Source organism: Vigna unguiculata, chromosome 10 (assembly GCF_004118075.2).
Source record: "Vigna unguiculata cultivar IT97K-499-35 chromosome 10, ASM411807v1, whole genome shotgun sequence".
In the NCBI taxonomy this organism is placed as follows: domain Eukaryota; kingdom Viridiplantae; phylum Streptophyta; class Magnoliopsida; order Fabales; family Fabaceae; genus Vigna; species Vigna unguiculata.
The window spans coordinates 22,773,775-22,792,081 of record NC_040288.1 but is presented as its reverse complement, the minus strand read 5'-3'; the positions used below and the strand labels follow the sequence as shown (position 1 = coordinate 22,792,081).

At 30.5% G+C, this 18,307-nt stretch overlaps 1 protein-coding gene and 1 long non-coding RNA gene across 2 annotated transcripts; both read right to left on the bottom strand.

The window, feature by feature from the left end:
- Positions 1-213: 213 nt before the first annotated feature.
- Positions 214-3,527, bottom strand: LOC114166529 (protein trichome birefringence-like 3). Its single transcript, XM_028051279.1, has 6 exons — positions 3,317-3,527; positions 2,957-3,197; positions 2,289-2,460; positions 1,846-2,045; positions 1,534-1,692; positions 214-815 (listed from the first exon to the last, which is right to left on the bottom strand). The coding sequence occupies exons 1-6, from the start codon at positions 3,495-3,497 to the stop codon at positions 485-487; spliced, it is 1,284 nt and encodes a 427-aa protein (XP_027907080.1). The 5' UTR covers positions 3,498-3,527; the 3' UTR covers positions 214-484.
- An 11,440-nt stretch (positions 3,528-14,967) lies between these two features.
- Positions 14,968-16,437, bottom strand: LOC114165498. The gene is made up of 3 exons (XR_003599721.1): positions 15,683-16,437; positions 15,475-15,599; positions 14,968-15,376 (listed from the first exon to the last, which is right to left on the bottom strand). It is a non-coding gene; the product is annotated as an uncharacterized LOC114165498 (long non-coding RNA).
- Positions 16,438-18,307: the final 1,870 nt, after the last annotated feature.

The window sequence follows — 18,307 nt, the reverse complement described above, 5'->3', positions numbered from 1 at the left end:
TTGAGACAACCTTTTTGTGAGCATCGACTTGTTTTAAATCTATGCTAGGTAATAACATGGTCTTACGTTTATGGTTAGTCAAAAACTACCAAGAATCAAGTTCCAAATAAAAAATAGTGACGAAGTCATGATCTTAAAACTCTTAATTGTTGTGATAATCCAAAGGATATATGTTGTAACTGTATTAACTGTAATATGATAGTTATACAGAGTTTGGTTTATATATAAGTACTTATAATGTTTTGATTCATTAAGACATTACAATCTTTCCCTTCCTTTCATTAACACATTATTAAAGAAAGAGGAATGTGGTTACATGGCTTCTTATATATAATTGACATCTTCATGTCAAGAAAAGACCAAAAGATGATAGAAATGCTAATGAAGGATGAATTGGGACAGTGGCTTTACATATTTGACATCTTCATGTCAGGAAAAACAAAAGCAAATGTCTCTTGTTACACCAATACTGCCAAAAAAGGTGTTACAACATTGCCAAAAATATTTGATTCCAAGTATCTGGAACTCCTGGCAAACACCAATGAATGCAATCTGCATTTCGTGCGTTGACCCTTTCCTCCTCAGTCAAAATTTTGCCTCCAATTTCACTGTAAACAGAAGAATGACCATCAATTCTGTACTCTGAGATCTGTGTTATGTTGATCACATTCACAGGAACTTTCATTCTCTTCACCACTTTGGCCACCACACTCATCATATCTTTGTTAGACCCACTTCCCCAGTGGTTCTTCTTCTTCACTGGCTTTGTCTCATTGAAGCATTTGATACCATCCTTGTGGCCCCAGTCTGCACTTCTGAAAACATCACATTTGAATTGTTAGAATCACAACTTCAGGGTTTTTCTAACATGTTTTTGAGATTCACTTGACATAAAACTTAGGACCTATCTCTTATACTTCTTCTACCATCAAGATAACTTTTGAACTGTTTGAAACCAGACAAACAAGCAGTTAATTATGAATTTAAACATATGTCTGATGATGACAGTTATGCATGTTGTAGTTTAAAACAAGAATTAAATTTGTTTTTGGTTCCTTAACTTTGAATGAAAATTAGAATCAGTCATTTTTCAAAAATTTAACCCAATTTAGTCCTCCAACTTTAGAGATGTGTGGATTTAATTCTTTTAACTAAATTTTGTTAAGTTTACTTGAAGTTTCAAACGCGTTTCATGATAGTATTTGAGTTAACATTGAAGCGAAAATATGTCAAACGGTGTAAACAACTCAAATACAATAATGAAACACGTTCGAAATTTCAAATAAACTTAACAAATTTTTTTATTAAAATGACTAAATTCATGAATTTCTAGAGATAAAGAACTAAATTGGTCCAAAATTTCACAGAAGAACTAATTCTAAATTTTACTAAAAGTTAAGGGACCAAAAATATATTTAATCATTCAAAGAATTAGATCAATGTAGAACAATTTTTAATCAACTGATATTATAAGAATTTTTATTGGTTATGGAATATGCCAAAGCATGGAGTTTGAGAGAGAAATAGACAAACTTTGTGTGTGCAGGGGACATAGTTGTGAAGAAGACCCTGGTTTTGTTTGGATCAATAGTTGAGTCAACCCAATTGGCCCAAGTCCTCAAACCAAATTTGTAAGCAACTGGTGTATCCAGTTCTTCATACCCTTCTTCTCCATTGGCAAATGAACCCCATCTGCAATAATTAAGCTAAAGTTTAGTTTTACATAATCATTTTCCTAAGTTTAGTTAAAAATCAAATGTTACTGAATTTTGACAGAAAGAAATGATCATGAACAACAATGATGAAAGCTTATACACCGATGATGATCCACCAAAGAGAACTTACAGTGCTTTTACTCTAAGGCCACTCATCCACCATACATATGTATTGAAAACAAGGATATCCACTCCTGTCCAGTTTTTGGCACGCTCTGTGATTTCATCCACTTTTATTATTCTCTTCTTGGGGTCTCCTATGATATGAATGTCACTGTTGGACTCCACTAAAAAAGGTGCCCAATAGAACTCTATGGTAGCATTATATTCCTAAATCAAACACCACATGTAATACAAGAATTAGCCTTGGTTTCTTAGTTCTTGAAGCGATATCCAACATTTGACATGTTCAATTCAAAGGAAATATCCTATAAACAGTCTTTGTATTTATATTGCATTTACACGATTGTCTAAAAGTTGAAGCTAAGAGGTGAACATACACAGAATGATTTTATGTTGCATAGATAACACTATATATGAAGTGCTATCTACTGATATTCATTGTGTAATTACCTTGGCTTTGAAGACAGAATGCACACGCCCTCGTTTCATTGACTTTTTCTTCTCAGGTATCACACCTTGCACTAAACATACAAAAGATTCCCACTGGTTTCTTTGTAGTGAATCCCCTACAAATAATAGCCTCTTTCCTTGAAGCTTTTTGAGGGCTAGCTCTGGATTAAACCTACCAATTGTTGTAAGTTCAAAATGTGAATCACATTAGTAGCGCATACTCCTCAATGATACATAAAGTACAAGATAAATAAGACATGGTTCAACTATTACTTGGTTTATTTAGTCTTTTTGAATTTTATGTTCAAGTTTTAATACAAAAAATCTACGAAGTTTTAGTTTCTACAGAGTTTTTCTTGGTAGTTTATCATCACTAAAACGATTTTGTAGCAGCTTTATATCACTAGAAATTCTTTTCAAGTATTAGTGTTCAATAATGAAAAGATACAACATCAATAAGATTTAAATATATAACTTATATGAGATTTACACCATTTCTAATTCAAAATCTTAAAATAAAGAATAAATAAGAGTATTTTTCCTTATAAATAAATACTTAATTTTATCATTTTTATTCAATGTGAGACTTAGATTCACTTGGACGAAATGATTTTGAAGAACAAATGAATAGGTTAATCATAAAACAAAATGTTAAGTGTGAGACTTACGGGGGCAAGGTGCAATCTTCTGGCTGCCACTCCCAATGGAGGTAATCAGAATCATTCCTTCCATTTTTGACACATGAAAATTGTCTATCTATGTATGGACAACTTGAGTCTGAGTACAAAGGCTTCAATGAACTGTTAAATACCCATTTTCCATTTGCAACATTGCACTCTTCTGGGTCAAAATCGAACCTATCATCAGTCCATGAGGCATTTGCAAACACTTCCTCACTTTTTTTATCATCTATTGACCATCACAAAATGAGACATGGCTGAGTTAGAACCAAATTGGTGAGAAACAAATCATGCAAAGATAATATGATATATATAATTAATTATGGAATCTGTGAAGCTAAAACTTACTAGACTTTGATTTGCTGTGCTTTCTAGAACATGTTTTGAACTTGAAAATGGAGGTTGAGTTAGGGAAACTTAGTCTCTCAGCATACAAAACTGCTATGAAGAGAAGAACACAGATTGTGGTGATAATGATTGGCAGAGGAAGCTTTACTCTGAGAGGCTTCATTGTCCCTGAAGGGATCATGGGAAGGGAGTTGAGAGAGGATTAAAGATAACCAAATGGGAAGAAAAAGTATGAACTAATACACATCACAACAGAATGATGGTGACATTGTTGAGACTTGAGAAGCTTTTTGAGTAGGAGTGAAGTCAAAGCATAGTATGCTTTGGATGTGAATAATCTATGCTAGAGGATACTGGAGGTTAAGTAATGATTTTGAAGGTTATGATCTTGAACTTGTCCTATGTTTCCATGTAGTGAAAGCTATATATTGATCCAACCACTATGCTTATGTAGGCCATGAGGAACATAGTTTTTTAAGGTTTGTTGAATCTCTCAAATTCACACTCTTCCATGACTTGTGTTTTAGCATGATTACATATTTGTTCATACCAACTGTTAGATGATGTTTGTCCACAACAGTTAGAGAAATAGTTATAGTTATTCTTATACATTATTTCCTCTTGGCCAATCTTTTCACTTAATTTCTTTTATCAGGTTGTGTTCTACAGAAGCCCCATAAAAAATGTGTTGCTGCTGCACCTGTGTCTTTCTCAATGTTCTATATTCATGAACTGAACCAAACATTTTTCTTAGGAAGCACAAACATTTGACAACAATTGTTGAATGTGTCTTGGAAATGTTGTTGTGTCATAGAAACATTCTGATTGTTACACGTAATTGTTTTGGAACACTTGAAAAAGAACTTCCTTTGCACTTTCCTACTTTGTTTGGTGCACCATCATTTTGTTATATCACACTGAATTATAACCTTTTCTGTTCTAAACCATTTTATACTTTTCTTAACAGCGATTCTCTGTACAGATGAAGAACGGAAAATGACTTTAAGTCAATGAATACTCTTTTTCAAGTGATGTGAAATATTTTGGATGTAATAAATATTTTTTTATTTTATTTTGTCACATAAATGAATTGAAATTAGTCTCTCATTTTATGGCTTATTATTTATATAAATTAAAACATGGTATGTGATAAAAAAAAAAAAAGGACCACTTTCTTACTCGGTAATATTTTTTTACTTTCATAAATTCATGTTAAATGAAATTTTAGTTTATTGTATTATTATCAGCGTGTAATGTACCTGGATAATGTATAATCTTAAAAGTGTGTAAGCTATAATATTAGATGGTGATATTTCGTGGATAATAGATAATCTAATCACATATACAAAAATAAATGGAAATGTAAAATGACATACTTATGTTTTTTCTAAAATTGATTAAAAATTATGTTATTTACTTAATTTAATGAATAATATCAAGTTAAACAAAACTACTTGTCTATTTGTAATGATGAAAAAATGGAGGCTCTTTTTAAATTAACGAAATTTATTATTTTCACGGGTATAACAAATGGTGACGGAAAATGAACATTTTTTTTATTATTAAAATTGGCATCGTGACATATTTTTATTTTTTTGGAAATAATTATTTGACTTCTATGATATTGCAAACAAGGAAGAAGTATGGTTTATAACTGTTTATAACTTAATATGTACTTCATTAAAGCCCAATAGAGAAAGAGACCATAGAGTGACTTAAGGAGCGTGACTATCATGGACTTAGAGTACCAAAATTTTAGCATTTTAACCCACCACTTCAATCATCATTAGATCATCACATCACATCATTTGAAAAAATTAAAATAAATAATCTAATGGTAAATGAAGAAGTGGGTTAAAAGAGGGTCAAAAAAAAGTAGGTTAAACTATCTTTATCCTATACAAAATAAATTGAGTATTCTTCTTTAAGTTAGAAAAAGAGTTGTTGAAAATTGGGAATATTTGATAAAAGTAGGTGAGGGATATGGTTTGAATGTACATGAAAATTGACATTAGATGAAATGGAAATAAAATAAAATGATACTTTGAGTTCCTCCAAAAATAAAAACATTCAATTTCATAATCCATTTTAATAAATATATGAATATTTTTAATTAAAAAATAAAAAATTGTAAGTTAAAGATTTCATCAATGAAAACCACCCAAAAGGTCTTGGCTTTAAACATTTCATGAAATAATTCCAACTTGATACAAAAACTATGGTTAGAAAAATGAAACCTAATCTTGAACTTCCCTTACACTATAAACAATGATAACATTTAAATGAAAATTATCATAATAATCCCTTAAACAACCAAACAAAAACTGATTGGGCACCAGGCTTGGAAGTTGACAACTAACAAAACTAACACTAATCAAATCATTATTCAAACGAAACCTAAAGGCATTATTATTCACAACTTGCACTTTGGAAGCGATTTTGAACAACCCGTTACTTAAAACGTGGATTTAACCTAATACCATTATTTTGATTTTCCAACTGCAAGTTAACAACATTAATTATTTCTTCAAATTTTTTTACGGATTTGATTGTTTTTACCTATAGAAATAAATCATTTTCCATTGAATAAACTTGTGTGATAATCTTAAGTAATTTTAGTTATATTTTTTATCTACTTGAATATGATGAGGCTTTAAAAAAATTGAATTTAGTTAGATTTGAATCAACTGTAATATTGGTTGGTTTTAATTTCTATATGTTTTATATTATGTCGTTAATCAATTAGAATTCATAGATCCAAGTCTATGTCTACTTGAATCAACTAGTTGATTTTATTTTTTTGTGTTTTATACTATTGGTACGATTTCCACGTATTTGTAGATTAAGCTGAAGTCATATAGAAGTGACACAACAGAGATTTTTTATATTTTTATTTATAATCTTTTGTAAGGTGCGATTTTTGTTAAAAACAATTATTGCTATTTTATTATTAATTGTTTATATAAAATATTAGTTGTAAAATTTAAAAATTTAATATTGTGCAATTATAAATAATATTTATTTAAAATATATAAATTAATATAAGGTTTATATATGATTAGGAATAGCGTGGAAATTAAGAAGTTTAGTTTTGTGGAGATTAAGATGTTTAGTTTTATACATTTATATATTTTGTGGAATAGTGGAAGAAAATGAAACTATAAATTTGACTGAAAAAAAAAAGAGAGTTAATAATGCACATTGTAATTAAGTTAATGTCAACACTTATAAAAGGATAAATACTTTTATTATGACCTTTAATATAACAATATGGAAATTTAAGTAATCACTCATTTAAGTTTACATTCCCTTTAAATTCGTATTTGAAAAGCAAAAATTTTTGGATCAATAATTTTGTAACTTTATTTAAAAAAAATTACGTAAAATTATTTGATAACTACTTTCAATTTGTTCATATGTAATTATTGATTGACCATTTTGTAAAATGCGATGAAGGATAAAGAACGCACCTGACCTTGATTTAATTGATCTGATCATAAATAAAGAGAATTTTTTAACTTGCTCATATTGACATTGAATATTTATGTTTTTAAAAATATCTTTCAATATTTCAAATTAGTTATTATCTTAGAATTAGAAAATCAATATTGAGATATTGTAAATATTTTATTACATTTTGTTTTATATATATATATATATATATATATATATATAGAGAGAGAGAGAGAGAGAGAGAGTATATGAATAAAATAAAATAATAAGTTCCTCCATATAACATTTCTCTTATAATTATCATATATTTCATATCTTTAAAATTTCCAACACCTATAGTATTTAATATTGTAATTACATGACCCCTAATATTTCATTTTGTAATTATATGGCTCTTAAAATTTCGTAAGACCGCATTCCAATTAAATTCGCATTAAATTCCATAGATCAATATGCAGATTTAAGTGAATATTTACTGTATGTTGTGGATACAATTAGCAACTGATCTTTTTGATTTGTGACGTCATATGAGGGGGTCAAGTATAAACTTTGGTCTCATTTGAGGAAACAAATAATGTCCATTTTCAAGTAGATGAAATTGGACCTCATAAATCTTGTAAAGGTTGTTAAGGAACTAGATTGAGGCAATAAATGTTGTTAGTTGTAGATGACAATACAAAGAAACAACGATGACATGGGACAAGATATCTAAAGAGCATGAAAATGGCATAATCACATCATCATTCATTTTTTTTAATTGTTTATGACATAAGTTGGCATCAAAGTTGGGGAGTGATGATCTTTTGAACATCAAACTCTAAATTTTGTTGATTATACCTTTACACATGACGTATATCATTTCATTTGTCATTTTTTCTTAGGGAAGATAGTGATATCTTCAGGATACCAATGCTCTGCGTAACATATGATCTTGGTCCTTTGTTCAACATACTATGATTTTTTTTCCCTTTCAAATGTTGTCTTAAAAAGAGCATAAATGAGTAAGGGTCGTGCTCCCTTCAAAATAAAGTTTGTGCATTCGGTTGTTGTCATATATGTCATACTTATTACCCTTGTCCTATCTTTGAGTCCATTTTAACAATGGTATTTGATCTTATAGCCAATAACTTTGCTTGAAGGATGAGTTATTTCATTTAATAACTTGTGACAATGTAATAAATAAAATTACTTACATTTAGTGAATTTTTCATATTGCATAATGGAAGTTAAGGAATATAAATACCTATGTTCATTAGTTATCTCTTCAACTCTTACATTTTGAACATTTTGTTGAAATTGTATGTAATATGTCGTATGCAATAGATTGAGACTAGACCATCTCCTTTCCAACCAACATCTAGAGATTTAATACTAACAACATGGTTGTTCCTCTATCGCTTATCATTCATTCATCAATTCTTTTTGCACATTATATGCATGCCACAGTCTGGGGAGATCCAATACCCACACTTACACAAAAAAAAAACTTTTAACGTCCGTTATTTTCGATCTTTGACATCTGCCCAAACTCTGACGTCGTATTGGTAATGTCAAAATTGACGTTGGAGGTGAAACCCGATGTCCCTTAATGTCAATTAAAAATGGGGCCGACGTCCTTATTGGTAATGAACCTTTCCTAGAACAGGTTCGGAGGGAGCATTAACCCTACTTCCCAAAACGTTTCCTTTTCATCGCTTAAAAATCTCAATCTCTCATACAACAGATTCACCAACAAACTTCACCTCTTTGTTTTTAAAAACCTAAAAAGCCTCAACCTTTCACACAACAACCTAAGAACTTTACCTTTGGGGTTCCAAAACCTCACCAATCTACAACACCTGAATTTGTAACATCCCGGTCAGATATTACTAATTTAATTAAAATAAAATAAGATATCATTAAATAGTTGTATTTAATTATTCATCTTACTCAAAACGCGATAAAAATTTTCACCTTTATTAATCACGCCAGATGAAAACAAATTCCAAAACCAATATTCAATTAAAAGAGTACAACGTCTTGTAGCAATCCTTAAACAAATCCACCAACATGCTCTGCGTCGACTAGCGTGACCTCAGCGTCGCCTAGTGAAAATGACACAGGCCACCTAGCGAAACTTCTTGCTCCGCTAGGCGCCAACACACTGAAATCTATTCCAAGTCTAAAACTCGCGTAACCGCCTGGCAAAATTTCCCACGCCGCCAGGCGCCAACCCTCTAGAATTGGATTTAGCCCAATTTCACAACTTTCGCATGGCGGGTCACCCTGCACCACCAGGTGCTAGCTCTCGGGTTTTGCCCAAAGCCCTTTTTCGTTAGCCTAGCGGACCACTTGTATGTTGCCATGCGCCATACAAGTAACGCTATTACTGGTTCTTTTTGGCAATCGGAGTTAGGTCCTAAGGGACCTAATCCTCCCACAAGCAATTTCTATAACATAAGTTCATGTTTATACACTAATCAATGTTCAACAACATATCATATAAATATCCACATTCCTAATCAATATCCACCAAACACATGAATGCCTCTTTGATACTTGTATGTCAACACATGAAAATCATACCTTTGCTTTCATACATCCCAGAGAATCACAATAAATTCACTTAAAACCATCAAAACAAAGTGTTATACCCAACACACAATCCTAGACAACCAAACAATATATAAAACCAGGAAGAACACATAACCATTGTCCCATAATATCGCACGGACAATAAAACAGTAATAACGATAATAATAAAAATAACAACAACAACAATAACAATGATAATAATAATAACAAAAAATAATAATAATGGAAATAATAATAATAATAAAATAAAGCAATAATTATAAAACAATAATAATGATAAAAAAATCATAAATAAAATAAAAAATGATAATAATAATAATAATAACAATAATAATAAAATAATAGTAAAATAAAATAAAATAATATAATAATAACAATAATAATAATAATAATCACAATAAAATAATAATAATAAAAATAATTATAACAATAATGAAAGTAAAATAAATAATAATAATAATAATAATAGTAATAATAATAAAAATAAAAATAATTATAAAATGAATAATATAAATAATATAAATAATAATAATAATAATAATAATAATAAAATGAATAATATAAATAATATAAATATTATTAATATTAATAATAATAAAAAAAATAATAATAATAATAATAATAATAAAATAATAACAATAATGAATAATAATAATAGTAATAATAAAAATAATAAGAATAAGAATAATAATAATAATAATAATAAATAATAATTATTATTATAGTAATAATAATAATAATAGTAATAGTAAAATAAAATAATAATAATAATAATAATAATCATAAACATAATAATAATAGTAAAATAAAATAATAATAAGAATAAGAATAAGAATAATAAAATAAAAAAACATGGTCTGTGACAAGAAAATGATTAAAAAGGGTTTTGAAAAACTATTTACCAAACATAGTAAAAATAAGTGGCAAACGCAGTTAAAGTTTTTGTACAAAAAGGAATGTAGTTATTGAACATCTATATTTGGTTGGGTCACATTTTGTATTAAATCTGTGAAATATAGATAACAATATATCAAATTTATGTACTTCACAGAAGTCAAAATTTGTCCACAAAATTGTTATACCACAATACATAATTGCAATAGCCATACAATAATTCACCCTTCATAATCTACTTCGCACAACAACTTAGAAACAAAAACATGTGGTGCACTAAATATACACACGTCATTAAAACACAACATTACCATATACTACAGACTATTTACATTAATGACTATGATTCTTAATAGTAAAGTGCTTAAGTTCAAAGTCTTTGTGGATTTTATCTTCATCCATAATCCACTGACAAATATATTGCTCCTTCATTTGTTATAAGTTTTCCTACAGTGTGAGTAGCTGAAGTCATAAACCAATCCAATATGGTTAAAAAATGTAGAAACCCCAACTTCAAATATAAGAATCCATCTACTTACACATGTGTATGGGTACATCCTCTTCATGATGAACTTCAAAAGTTGACAAGGTCTTCTCACTATCCTTTAACCATAATGAAAACATATGTACGACATTACTGGACTGCAAAACATTAAAACAACCATGTGATTATTGTCCAATCAAGGCAACAAAATTAAAAAAATAAGAAAATATCACTATCAAAACTTACAAAGTAGTTGTTTATCTTCTTGCGACCTTTACATTTGTGACCAAGTGAATCCAAGATAAAAATCTCATGCGTCTCACATTTAACAGCGTAACACCACCAATGGTCTTGATTAACAACTGGGAAAAACAACTGCTTCCAGTAACATGAAACACACCAATTAAAAAACTATTTTGAATACGATAGAGTAAAACATGTAACACCCTTGATGGATATTACTAGATAAAGCATATATCACAAAATTTCTTTTGGAATTAAAATATTATATAAAGTTCCCAAGCGTGGGAAAATTTAAAACTTATGTCGCTGCAGTTTAATCACACTGCTCCATCTTTATTGCACGTTCATAATAGAGAAAAACATCATAAAATTTATTACAAAATGCATGAAAATAAAACGTAGAGAAAAATCCCTTATCGTCTGCCTCGCTCTGTCACTATGCATCGGCATTCTCACTTGGATTCACATTTTCTCCCGCATGACAAGTCACACGATAATCGCCAAACACAAACAGAAAGGGTGAGCTGAGAAAGAAAAATAATACAATCAATACACAATAAGAATTTACCCTCACCCAATCTATCTTAGCTAATTTGAGTTTATTGACTTCTTTATAATGTTCCCCCCAATCTCATGACCTATATGAGATAGATCCATTCACAACCTTGGTCCTTAGGGATTATCATGCTTCCACGAACTTACATGCTCGTGGTCCAACTCTACGGACCTCCCCGCCCGTAGTCCAACTCTACGAATCTACCCGCTCGTAGTCCAACATGCGTGAACACCTACTATGAACCTCCCCGCTCATAGCAGCCTTAAGTGTGAGCACAGAACATACGAACCTCCCCGCTCGTATCCCCACATAAGAGTACAACAGATACAAACCTCCTCGCCCACATCAATCACACATCTCTCATCTCCGTTACGAACCTCCCTGCTCGTAACTAATCCAGCATATCCCTGACCAAGACAACAAGATCATCCATGCAAATCCATTTGCAATAGATCTCTGCCCCTACACTATCGCCTAGCATTGCCTAAGCGCTGCCAGATGAAAACATGCTCTAGACTGCCTGGTGGTAATCCCCTATCGCTAGGCGCCACGCGTCTAGGGACCCCTATGTTTGTGGCTCATATCGCTGCATCTTATTTTAATTTAGAGTGTATTCAATTATCCAATTACGTGAATCTCTCTTCATATCAAAAGGTAACACTCCTGATTACCAATTATATTATTTTACTTTTCTTATATATACATATATTAATTATTCCATTGTCAAGAACGATATAAGAAAATAACAACCTAAATATCCAACTACATGCGGTCAATACATAATAAAACATGCCTTTGTAACTTTTCTTATGCCACCACATAACAAATTTACTAAAGCACTAATCCTAAATATTAAAACCACATTTTCATATTAATCACCTTAATTGTATATTTATGAGACAAAAATATAATGTTAAATATATTTTAATATAACTTATATCCCTCTAAACAATTTTGGATACTTAACTTTTACCCTCGTACATAATATCACCACCTTCCAATCTTAATCACTTCATAACCTAAAGATAACCCAACTGTAATTATAAAATTAACAAATCACGTAATGTGATTTGTCCAAAACAAAGAAGACTACTTCTAAAAGGAAGTGGGACCCGCAACTAAATAAACAATTCTCCAATAAGGAGTGGGACCCATGGCTAAAGAAATCATACCATGCACCTACGTAAGAACCACACCAAACCACCAAAAGCTTAAAGTAAGTAAAAAAAATTGCTACGTGGGCCCCATGGTTATGCCATCACTTAAATAGCCTAAGAAATGTAACAATTAAAAGTCAAAGGCCAATTATTCACCACCAACCACTAGAGCAATATAAATGAGGAAAGAAAAAGCAAAGTTTTCTCTCTTGGGCCTACATGGAATATTTTATGAATTTTCTAATGGAAAGAGAACAAGTCCACACGGCCCCACCCTAAAGCAACATCCCATCAATTTCTTTTTTCTTTTGAGAATTCAATATTTTGAATGAAAGTCCAAATTAAAAGAACTCCTGCACAATACCACGACAGATTCACCTAAACGTAAACCACCCCTCATTCTCTTGAAATTTTACACGTTTTTACACCAGTAACGAGAACGAGAAAATGAGTCCCAAAAGGACTACACAGAGCAACAAAAAATCACGTATAACACAATACTATCATCATCACACAAGGCATATAAAAGATATGGCGTTCAATGATAATGGCAGTTCACAGATCAAGAAACCCTCAACAAAACGCAACCATAATCATCTAGTTTTATATTTTAAACAACCAAAATCAAGAGTAACAAAAATAAAGAACTAGATTCTCGTCCCCAAAGCTTCAATTCTTGTTCCCACTCTAAAACCCCTTTTTCAGTGTTTACTTTCTCTCCCAAAAATGCAATTTCAATGCTCTCTCTCTTGCTGCCACACTCACGAATTCTATCTTTCCACTCAACCTCTCCTTTTCCCCAATTTTCCAATCCAAATTAAATAAAAAGTCATTAAAACGAATTTAATTAAATTAAATGTTAATGGCCATTTAAATTGTGTTTTTTTACTTCCACAACAACGACCTCTACATTGCCCTTCTGGTTTCTTAGAGGAGCTCTAGAGTTTCTTGGTTTTTTTCCTTCTTTAGCAAAAATATTAAACATGAAAAAGAATAACTCATCCTAACCGAGGTTTGAATTCACACCCTTCCACTCATCAAGTCTATGCACATCCAACAAGCTATCACATGATTAATGTCAATTCACACGCACATACAACCTTAAGCCATGTGTCCGCATTCACAATACATTTGCAAAATAAAACACAATTAAATAAACATACTAATAGCATACACAATACTCAAACCCAAAACCTCTTAACACAACTAAGTACTCCCAACTACTTGAGCTAGTATTATTTCCTGTCTAAGACTTGTTAAGAAATTCTCTTAGGTTATTTTCAACCCATCATTACTTGTACTTTATTATTTATATGAATTTCTTGGGTCTTACAAAACACCATAAAGCACTTATAAAGTCAACTCTCAATATGTCTTCCAATGAAATTAATAGAGTGTATAGAAAATTCATGTAGTCATTTGTAGTCCACACACATCTATCCTTCCTTTTCTTACTAGAATTTTCAATAAGCATGGTCTGCATTAATGAAAAAGCAAATTATTGAATAAGGATTCAGTACAAAAGACATTACAAATATAATCACTTTATGGACCAATAATTATACTACATAATGTAGACTGAAATTAACTCGCTTCACAGAACCATACATCCTTTTTTTGGTGTACATGAAAGTGTTCACCACAAACAACATAGCCATACATCCATCGGGTATCCATTATACGGGGTATCCGCATAATTTTTTAATATTCATGGGTACCCGCGGGTATTTACAGAAAAATTAAAATAAATATTTAACAACATATTTTAATCGTAAATTCAAATAAAATAAAATACATAACACTCATAAATTTCAAACAAAGTCCAAATAACCCATCTAAATAGTGTTGCATGACAGTTTACAAAGAAATGATTTTTTTAAAACTAATTTATAACAAAATAACTCATTCAAAATCAATATGTTAATATTTTAATAATGTTTTTTTACTTTTTAAAGTTAAATTAGAGTATAGCGGGTATGGGTATCCACGAGTACGGATACTATGGTACCCGTATTCGCTCCATTAACATACGGGTATTAAAAATACCCGTACCCGTTACCCGCAGATATCCATTTACAATATTCATTTTCTATTCGTTGCAGGTTTTATTCGTGGATACCCGTGGGTACGAATTTTTTTAACATCCCTAGTCGCAACCCATTACACTCCTCTGTGCACAATAGTTGTCCATTTATTTTCACAATCAAGAAGCATAAATTAAATAAGGACACCACAAAATTAAACCAATGAAGAAATTGGAGACTTTACAACTTTAATAAAAGACCAAGCATTGTATTTGTGCAGTTGCAATGTCACATTTGTGTATAACAATTTCCTAACCAAATCCAATGAAATTGTTTTTGATTCATAGACGGGAACAATTGCTAGGTCACATCTTTCCTTTGGATTCGGTTGACAATGGAACTTATCAGCTTCATCTACACTCACTTTAGAAGGGGATGAGTGAGGTTTTTAACATTTGAAGAAATCTTCACACAATTTCTTAATTTCTGCCTGCAAGTTACCAATGCGCCTACTATTTTTTTTTCCAATTTCTATTTTACAAAATGGGAACATTCTCTATCGCCTCCAACATCATCAACACCTTCATCTGTCGTGCCTCCTTTAGAGAGATTCAGTGCAATCCTCAAAATAGCTTTTCTTTTGTCTTCTTCGGTTAAAGACCATTTCCAAACAATCTACAAATTAATAGATTAACCAAATATGATTAAAGCTAAACATAACAAATATTTCAACATAATCTGAACCACAAAAATTGAAGGTGGACATAAATAACCTTATTATTTTCAAATGTGAACTCAATGTTTGTTGTCCTTATGGTGAGAGATGGCCATTCCAAAATTCTAGGGAAACAACAAACCCGATCAACAGGACCTAAGGAAAGATGCTTCACAACCAAAGCTGCAAAATAAAACACAAATTAATTTCACCGTACTAATGAAAACTTCAAAAGACGTAACAAACACAAAGATTTAGACTTTTACCTCCCTCAACAACGATTTCAAGATATCCACAACCCTTTCCAATTGAAAGGTGTACCTTCTAGCTTTGAACGATGTATATGTCTCAGTACACCATTCAATTCAACAATGTATTTTGTTTTAACAAATTCACGCACCTGAATCTATAAATAAACTTGTCCCAAAATAAGAAGTAATTTTTTATTCAACAGATAAAAAATTTCCATATAATATCAAATATTTTTGAATAAACTCAAATTTACCGTCTTCTCTAACAGTGTTGATAACTTCCGTTTAACTATTGAGACGTAAAAAAGAAATAAGCACACTTATTAAAATTCTTCACAAGTGACTATTTCCCAATTCCCGGTTTCATAGACCTGCTGAAAACCAAATCACCACATTGCGCTGGAAATAACAAATATGATATGGATGAATTTTTAATAAAATGAAATTTACATGAATTTAATGTTTACTTAAAACTTCAAAACAGTAAATAAACACAGAACACAAATGTATTTACACACAAGAAAATAAAATAGGAAAGTCAAAATTAAGGGTAAAAATGAAGTTGTCATCCTAATAAAACATGAAAGACATCGTTTTATGTTTAATATTTTTCTTGTATTTGTAAGTTTCAATAACAAATAGCAGTTTTGCTTATTGAAGCATGTTTTTATTTGTGACCACGACACCAACATACACAACTCATTGCAACACTAAAACAAAGCACTCCATTTATATACACATCGAACTGAACTTAAAAGGCAAACATTGAATATTTACCGCACAATTTCAGGACCAAAAATTATAAACTAACCTCCATAAATGACTATCTCCCTTAATGGCGACATTCGTCAATGGCTTTGATTCCCAAACCTGTAAAACACTAATTACGCCTAATCAGACCCAAACCACAATGAAAATTGTATAGACCATGCACAAATCCCACTAACCCTAAAACGCCTAAAAAACCCACGTGGCCAAACTAAATTAAGGGTTAAGGCGCGACAGAGAAAAAACATATCATTTGGGAGTGCATGATGTCCAAGACAAAGAGGATGGATAATCTCGCAGATAAGAACGAAGACACTGAATTGCAATATACGAAAACGACCTTATGGGACGGAACACAACCAACAAAAACGAAGGTGAAAGCCGCCACTTGCTACGAGGAAGGTTGTGGAAGATGCAAATGTGTTGCAGAACTGAAGGAAGAAGAAGGGAAAACCACCAAACTCCAAAAGGAAACTTAAATGATGAACCAAGAAGATGCAACAAAATACTCACAAGTGGCTGAGACGGAATGCAGGCTACAATGAAAAAAACACTGCTTTTGAAGTAAATGAGTGGAACGAAAATGAAAAGAAACTGCCAAACTTCAAATTCATGGACCCTTGTCCTCTCTCTCCACGTGAATTATTTCAAAATAAAAAATTAAACAATTAATGGTTGTCACGCCGGTTTGTCAACTTTGTTAATTTTTTTGTTAAAGTATTACTTTCGAAAAAATATATCACAATTGCACTAACCCTCCACAACTTCATTTAAAATTAAATAAAAATAAATAACAAAATAAAATTAAGCATAATCAAAGTCATGTTCAACTCACCCAACCACTTTTCTCTCATGTGGAACCAAAACTTCTCTACATTAAATCGTGTAATGTAAATATAATTTATCCATGTGTAAATTAATAATAAAATTATCATAAATTACTTTAAAAGATAATTTTTCAAAATATTAAGACAATTAAAAATATATTTAGTATACACATTATTATTTTCATGGAAATGACAGCTTTATAACTATTATATTATATAATAAATTCTGATAATTTTAAATAAATATCATATTAAAATTATCATCTTTAATCATATTTAACGTATTTAACGTGTTTTGTGACGTAATCTTATATCTCGAAAACCAAGTAGTTTAGCAGTTGCCGTTAGCATTAAACTTCATCATGATACCATATTCTTACAAGTATATCATATTTCCCTATCCAGGAATTTTAAAAACATGTATTTGCAGTTTGGTCTACTTTGATTCCAAAGTCTCGAATGCAAATCAAATTGAATCGGCTAGGAATAATTCAAATTAAATCAACTTTGTTTGATTATTATTCTTTAGATTGATTTTAAGTAATTTTATTAATTTACTTTTTAATGCTTGTGTCCAGTAAAAAAATGTTACAACGAGTTAAATTTTTTATTTTAACAATTATCTAATAACAATATTTCTTGAATTTTTCTATTTTCTTATTAGTCTTTAGCCTAATGTAAGTTATTTATTCTTGCATCCTCACACCTTCTTTCAAAATTCCTCATAATTTAAAAAGAAGACCATATAACACTTTTTTGTATGTTAAATTTTAGATTACTCTCTAAAAGTATTGAATTAATCTTTTAGATTATATAATATCGAAAACAAAATTATTTCATTACAATATTGCAATTATAAAATTGACAAACCATATTTAGACTATCTAAAAAAAGTGCACCCTATCATCAATTTTTGAGTTTATGTCTACATTAAGAATTCATTGGTAAGCAATAATACAATCCAACTGCTGAAAAATATCTAAACCAAAAACAAATGAATTATTTTTGGGTTATTAGGTTCGGAAAGAATCAACACAACAATAGA

Bases quoted from the DNA above. Each gene is read 5' to 3' on its own strand.
- LOC114166529 (XM_028051279.1), bottom strand. From the start codon at position 3,497: ATGATCCCTTCAGGGACAATGAAGCCTCTCAGAGTAAAGCTTCCTCTG. The intron at 2,461-2,956 runs GTAAGTCTCACA...AACAATTGGTAG, and splicing joins GAAGATTGCACCTTGCCCCC to GTTTAATCCAGAGCTAGCCC. The intron at 1,693-1,845 runs GTAAGTTCTCTT...TAATTATTGCAG, and splicing joins GGCCTTAGAGTAAAAGCACT to ATGGGGTTCATTTGCCAATG.